The 7,500-nt window shown below is 37.6% G+C and overlaps 1 protein-coding gene across 1 annotated transcript in view; it reads right to left on the minus strand.

Moving 5' to 3' along the window:
- Nucleotides 1-2,327, minus strand: part of LOC122250709 (sialin) — a 41,213-nt gene extending 38,886 nt beyond the window's left edge. Inside the window, exons 1-3 of the mRNA XM_086542945.1 lie at nucleotides 2,277-2,327; nucleotides 1,987-2,015; nucleotides 1,567-1,674 (exon numbers count right to left, since the gene is read on the minus strand). Of these exons, the coding sequence (XP_086399071.1) occupies nucleotides 1,567-1,674; nucleotides 1,987-2,015; nucleotides 2,277-2,327 (188 nt within the window). The remainder of the gene's footprint in view (nucleotides 1-1,566; nucleotides 1,675-1,986; nucleotides 2,016-2,276) is intronic.
- Nucleotides 2,328-7,500: the final 5,173 nt, after the last annotated feature.

Raw genomic sequence — 7,500 nt, forward strand, 5'->3', positions numbered from 1 at the left:
AAAGAAAGTAAATATGGTTCTTGGTCACGTCGCTGTGAGTGGGACGGGAGAGATGAGGAGGAGTAGGTGAAAAAGGAGGAGGAGGAGAAGGCGAAAAAGGAGGAGGAAGAGGGAGTGAAGGAGGAGGAGAAGGTGATAAAGGAGGAGGAGGAGAAGGTGATAAAGGAGGAGGAAGAGGGAGTGAAGGAGGAGGAGGAGGAGGGAGTGAAGGAAGAGTAGGTGAAAAAGGAGGAGGAAGAGGGAGTGAAGGAAGAGTAGGTGAAGAAGGAGGAGGAAGAGTAGGTGAAGAAGGAGGAGGAAGAGGGAGTGAAGGAAGAGTAGGTGAAAAAGGAGGAGGAAGAGGGAGTGAAGGAAGAGTAGGTGAAAAAGGAGGAGGAAGAGGGAGTGAAGGAAGAGTAGGTGAAGAAGGAGGAGGAAGAGGGAGTGAAGGAGGAGGAGGAAGAGGGAGTGAAGGAGGATGAGGAGGAGGCGAAAAAGGAGGAGGAAGAGGGAGTGAAGGAGGAGGAGGAGGAGGAGGGAGTGAAGGACGAGTAGGTGAAAAAGGAGGAGGAAGAGGGAGTGAAGGAGGAGGAGGAAGAGGGAGTGAAGGAGGATGAGGAGGAGGCGAAAAAGGAGGAGGAAGAGGGAGTGAAGGAGGAGGAGAAGGTGAAGAAGGAGGAGGAAGAGGGAGTGAAGGAGGAGGAGGAGGAGGCGAAAAAGGAGGAGGAAGAGGGAGTGAAGGAGGAAGAGGAGGAGGGAGTGAAGGACGAGTAGGTGAAGAAGGAAGAGGAAGAGGGAGTGAAGGAGGAGGAGGAGGTGAAGAAGGAGGAGGAGGAAGAGGGAGTGAAGGAGGAGGAGAAAGTGAAAAAAGGAGGAGGAAGAGGGGGTGAAGGAGGAGGAGGAGAAGGTGAAAAAGGAGGAGGAGGAAGTGAAGAAGGTAGAGGAGATGAAGGAGGAGGAGAAGGACGGAGGAAGTGAAGTTGAAAAAGGAGGAGGAGAAGGAGGGAGTCAAGTAGGAGGCGGACGTGAAGAAGGGGGAAGAGGAGATGAAGGAGGTGAAAAAGGAGGAGGAGGAGGAGAAGGAGAAGGTGACGAAGGAGGAGGAGGTGAAGAAGGAAAAAGAAGAGGATATTAATTATGATATGAAGAGGGAGGAGGAGGAGATAAAAGAGAAAGAGGGAGAAGAAAATGAAGGTTCTTAAAGAGAATTAAAGTCTGTAGCAACGAGGAAAAAAACTCTTATTTAATGGCAAAGTAAATGCCATGCTAACAATGTCCACCCACGTTACCTTTTGTCTGAACTTCAATGTGCAAGGATTGTGCGTTGCTTCTATTGCACACAGCACTGCTTATTTCTCCTCCCGTTAGCGTTCGAAGTCGTGGCCTATGACTACGAACAACCCACATCCCTCAAGTCGTCTTCGCTCCGTGGTCTTCGTCGTCGTCGTCCTCGCATTGTTGCATCCCGGGTTGCATTTCTTTCGCATTGACCGTACGCATTTTACGAAATTAGTATTGGTACGATTGCCACGTCCCTCGTCTCGGGTTGGTTGACGAAGGCGAGTGTGCAGAAAATACAAATATTACGGCATAGTCATCGTCCTTTGTACCTCACGACGGTCGTATCGGTAGGATGACCGTGGCAATGACAAAGGACTAGGGATTCGGTCGTTGCACCTAATCCTAGCGTACGAGCTGTTAGATGGAGCCTAATACACACTATACAAGCGGACGTGACTCGCCAGTCACCTGAGTGGGACGATTTTGGAAAACATGAAACTAGAAGATTGTGTAACTAGAAAGAACATTTTAATCGTGCACGAATTTTTTGGTTTTGCGTTCGCCATCGGTCAATTGCTAAAATGATGATGAAAAGAGTTCTGGCTTTTATTTGATTTTTTATAGTTTTTTTCTATTGAGATTCACTGTAATATTCATGGAGAAATCCTCGTTTCATGCACTGATGCGAATACAAACCAATATTGATATGAGATTTTTTGCCCTGACATTTCACAAGTGCACCCAGCGCCAGGAACCTGTAAGCAATTCATAAGATATACAATGATCTTTACGAAGATATGTAATGCAACTTTTCTAAAGCGGGAAGAAGGAATGAATAAAAGCTTGTCAACTTCAATCTTTAAAACAGTCTGAAATTCTCCCAGCAAGAAAAATAGAGAGATAACGCCCAGTTAGAATATAGAGAAAGGAAAGGAAATGTACACGCTGTTGTTCTAAGATGGTGAAGTAGAAAAGTCTTACTACTACATGGAGACTCAATAACCCCTGCTGATCACGTGATCAGCACGTCCGGATTCAGCATCTGAAACTCTGTCCTGCAATCCCATCTTTTAGGACTTACAGGTTGGGAGGCCTTCTTTCATCATAATTTTTTTCGTTTTTTTAAAGGGGGGGAGGGACGACTTATAACTTAGATATCTCAAAGCTTAATTTCTAATTTCAAAATTTGTCTGATAGGTTTTGAGTTATAGCGATTATGGTGAAAGAAAGTTAAAGATGAGAATATCATGTGACCTATCATCAGGACACCCCTTTTTGGGCAACGACTAATCTCGTTTTATTCAGGACACTAGTCTAGGTATGTTCACTCCACTTTTTCGATACGAATTTTGAATTGAGGTCAGACCTTTCCGAAAGCTATGCATTTTCGCTAAAAAAAATCGAAATAAACAGACTTGTCCCAATAATGAACAGAACGAGAAAAGATTCATATTGAGCGTCCAAAAAATACGTCTTGAGTGAGAGCTACAACAAAAGAACAAAAGAATATCAATATACATATGTTTTTCATTCGCCATCTATGCTCAGCCTTTCAATTGAAAATGGATTTATGTAAAATAGATTCGTGCAATGGACTAATACGTTCACATTGTATCTCTCTTGCCATTCTGCACTAGTAATGCCACGTTGGCAAAATGAACGGAAAACTAAATCCACGTAACATGCCCCTGTCAGGTATCATGATAATAGCACCGATGACCCGCGAGACACGTCCATAGCCATGGGATTTACATAGGAAAAGGCTTCAAGATATCCATTTATAGACATTCCAAGCATGCTTTATATTTTCGACTTCTATAATCACTGGAGAGATATTTACTTATAGGTGTCTATCACAAATTAAATTAACCAATATTTCTTGGTCAAAACTTTGATAGTAGATTCATCTGGAAAGATATTGAATGACTGCTTATGACCTGCAACAATGATCTCGATTCTTTAAAGATTCTGCAAATCATGCAGCACTGCTAAGTCTTTTCTGACGGTAACGAGATCACCTTATTACATCTAGGTTATGGATTATGGGTTACCTGTTAATGGTGCAGCACTTTTCAATGCGTTAAAAAATCACCGTTTGCGTGTGTATCTTCTTTGAGTGTGCATCTTGAAGATTTGAAGGTTGAAAGTTTGAATCTGATACCTACCTCACTCGATAAGGACTGGACGACTTCAAGTCTTGTATATAAAACATGGTTTGTAATTGTGTTACTCGTCATTGATGTTTTATGAGGTTATTATCATAATAATGATTATCATTATTATCATCATTATTTCCATTATTATTATCACTAAAGATACTTATCACATTATGTGTGAATGGATCGGTGTCTTTAGCTAGACATGCTGATTATGACCTGAACACTCTACATGAAAATGAGCTGAACACTACATAAAAAGATAAGTAATCAATTAAATGATTACCTGTCTCTGACGAATCCAAACTAGTGACATCAGCGGATGTGTGATAATATTAAACCCTCGAACATGTCTTATGTTTTATATCGCACACAGGCACACACAAAGACTCTAAACAGATACAGCGCCGACTTGTTGCACTAAGCTCTGCCCAAAATACAGCTCCTTACATATATACTTGCATCAATTAATTCAGTGATTGCCTCATAAGCTTCCGTCCCGCACGCCCTTCCCCTCCTCTCCTTCCCTCCTTCGCTGCCCTCCCCTCCTTTCCTCCTTCGCTCCCCTCTCCTCCCCTCCTTCCCTCCATCACCTTCAATCCCTCCCTCCCCATCTCTCCTTCCCTCCCCTCCCTCCTCTTCCCTCCTTTCCTCCCTCCCCCCTCCTTTCCTCCCTCCCTTTCCCTCCCCTTCCCTCCTTCCCTCCCCTTTCCCCTCCTTCCCTCCCCTCGCCTTCCCCTCCTTCCCTCCCCTCGCCTTCACCTCCTTCCCTCCCCTTCCCTTTTCCTCCTTCCCCTTCCCTTCCCCTTTCCTCCCCTCTCCTCTTTCTCTACCTCTCCTTCCCTTCCCTTCCTCTCCCCTCCTTTTCCCCTCTTCCCCTCCCTCTCCCCACCCCGTTTCTCTCACCACCTCTTTCCTCTCCCTACCACCCCTTCCCCTTTCCCCTCATCTCTACTCCTCCTTTCCTTCCTTCTCCAACACCCTCTCCTTCCCTCCTCCCCTCCTAACCTCCTCTCTCCTCACCTCTTCCTCCTCTCCCCGCCCTCCTTTCCTCCCTCCCTTTCACCTCAACTGTCACCTCCCCTTCCCACCCCTTCACCCTCCTTCCCCTCCTATACCTACGCCTTCCCCTCCTTCCCTCCCCTCGCCTTCCCCTCCTTCCCTCCCCTTCCCTTTTCCTCCTTCCCCTTCCCTTTCCCCTTTTCCTCCCCTACATTCACCTTCTCACCAATCTCTCCACCTCTCCTTCCCATTCCCATCCTCCCTCACCCTCCCTCATCGCCCACCCCATTCCTTTCTCTCCTCTCCCCCCCTCCCCTTTCCCCTCTCTCTCTCCCTCCCTCCCTCTCCCCTTTCTCCTTTTTCTTCCCTCCCCTTCCCTTCCCTCCCTCTCCCCTCACCCCCTTCCCTCCTTCCCTTCCCTCCCCCCTTCCCTCCCTCTCCCCTCACCACCCCCTTCCCTCCACCCCCCCCCCCCCCCCCCCCCCCCCCCCCCCCCCCCCCCCCCCCCCCCCCCCCCCCCCCCCCCCCCCCCCCCCCCCCCCCCCCCCCCCCCCCCCCCCCCCCCCCCCCCTACTTTATTACTATTACCATTTTAATTATTATTATCATTATTATCATTATCATATTAAGCATTATCATTATTATCATTATCATATTCATCATTATTATCATCTCTATTGATATCATTATTACTATTACCGTTTTAATTATCATTATCATTATTACCATTATCATATTCATCATTATCATCATCTCTATTGATATCAGTATTACTATTACCATTTTAATTATCATTATCATTATTATCATTATCATATTCATTATCATTATTAATATCATTATAATTATTATCATTATCATTATTATCATTATCATTTTCATTATCATTATTATCATTATCATTATTATCATTATCATATTCATCATTATCATCATCTCTATTATATCATTATTACTATTACCATTTTAATTATCATAATCATTATTATCATTATCATTATTATCATTATCATTTTCATTATCATTATTATCATCATCATTATTATCATTATCATATTCATCATTATCATCATCTCTATTATATCATTATTACTATTACCATTTTAATTATCATTATCATTATTCTCATTATCATATTCGTTATCATTATTATCATTATCATACTCATTATCAATATTATCATTATCAGCATTATTATCATTGTCATATGCATTATCATTATTATCATTATCATATTCATTATCATTATTATCATTATCATTATTATCATTATCATATTCATCATTATCATCATCTCTATTGATATCATTATTACTATTACCATTTTAATTATCATTATCACTATTATCATTATCATATTCATTATCATCATTAATATTCATTATAATTATTATCATTATCATTATTATCATAATCATTGTTATCATCATTACTATTATGATTATCATATTCATCATTATCATCATCTCTATTATATCATTATTACTATTACCATTTTAATTATCATTATCATTATTATCATTATCATATTCATTATCATTGTTATCATTATCATATTCATCATTATCATCATCTCTATTATATCATTATTACTATTACCATTTTAATTATCATTATCATTATTATCATTATCATATTCATTATCATTATTAATACCATTATTACTATTACCATTTTAATTATCATTATCATTATTCTCATTATCATATTCATTATCATTATTAATACTATTATAATTATTATCATTATCATTATTATTATTATCATTTTCATTATCATTATTATCATTAGCATTATTATCATTATCATAATATCATTATTATCATCTCTATTGATATCATTATTACTAATACCATTTTAATTATCATTATCATTGTTATCATTATCATATTCATCATTATCATCATCTCTATTATATCATTATTACTATTACCATTTTAATTATCATTATCATTATTATCATTATCATATTCATTATCATTATTATCATTATCATATTCAACATTATCATCATTATCGCTATTGCTATCATTATTACTAATACCATTTTAATTATCATTATCATTACCATTACCAATATCATTATAATTGTCATTATCATATGCATTATCATTATTATCATTATCATATTCATTATCATTATCATCATTATCATTATTATCATTATCATTTTCATTATCATTATTATCATTATCATTATTATCATCATCATTGTTATCATTATCATATGCATTATCATTATTATCATTATCATATTCATTATCATTATCATCATTATCATATTCATCATTATCATCATCTCTATTATATCATTATTACTATTACCATTTTAATTATTATTATCATTATTATCATTATCATATTAAGCATTATCATTATTATCATTATCATATTCAACATTATCATCATTATCGCTATTGCTATCATTATTACTAATACCATTTTAATTATCATTATCATTTTTATCATCTTTATCATTATATTCATTATCATATGCATTATCATGTTTATCATTATCATATTCATTATCAATATTATGATGATTATTATTATCATCATCATTGTTATCATCATTACTATTATGATTATCATATTCATCATTATTATCATCTCTATTGATATCATTATTACTAATATCATTTTAATCATCATTATCATTATTATCATTCTCATCATTATCATTATCATTACTATTACTGCCACTATCATTATTATCATCATCAGAATTATCCTTATCATATTCATCATTATTATCATCTCTATTGATATCATTATTACTAATACCATTTTAATTATCATTATCATTGTTATCATTATCATTATTATCATTATCATTATTATCATCATAATTATTATCATTATCATTATTATCATTATCATCATCATCATTATTATCATCTCTATTGATATCATTATTACTAATACCATTTTAATTATCATTATCATTGTTATCATTATCATATTCATCATTATCATCATCTCTATTATATCATTATTACTATTACCATTTTAATTATCATTGTGATTATTATTATTATTATTACCATCTCTATTGATATCATTATTACTATTACCGTTTTAA

Source organism: Penaeus japonicus, unplaced genomic scaffold (assembly GCF_977035675.1).
Source record: "Penaeus japonicus unplaced genomic scaffold, GWHDUDI00000001_assembly GWHDUDI00000013, whole genome shotgun sequence".
NCBI classification, from domain to species: domain Eukaryota; kingdom Metazoa; phylum Arthropoda; class Malacostraca; order Decapoda; family Penaeidae; genus Penaeus; species Penaeus japonicus.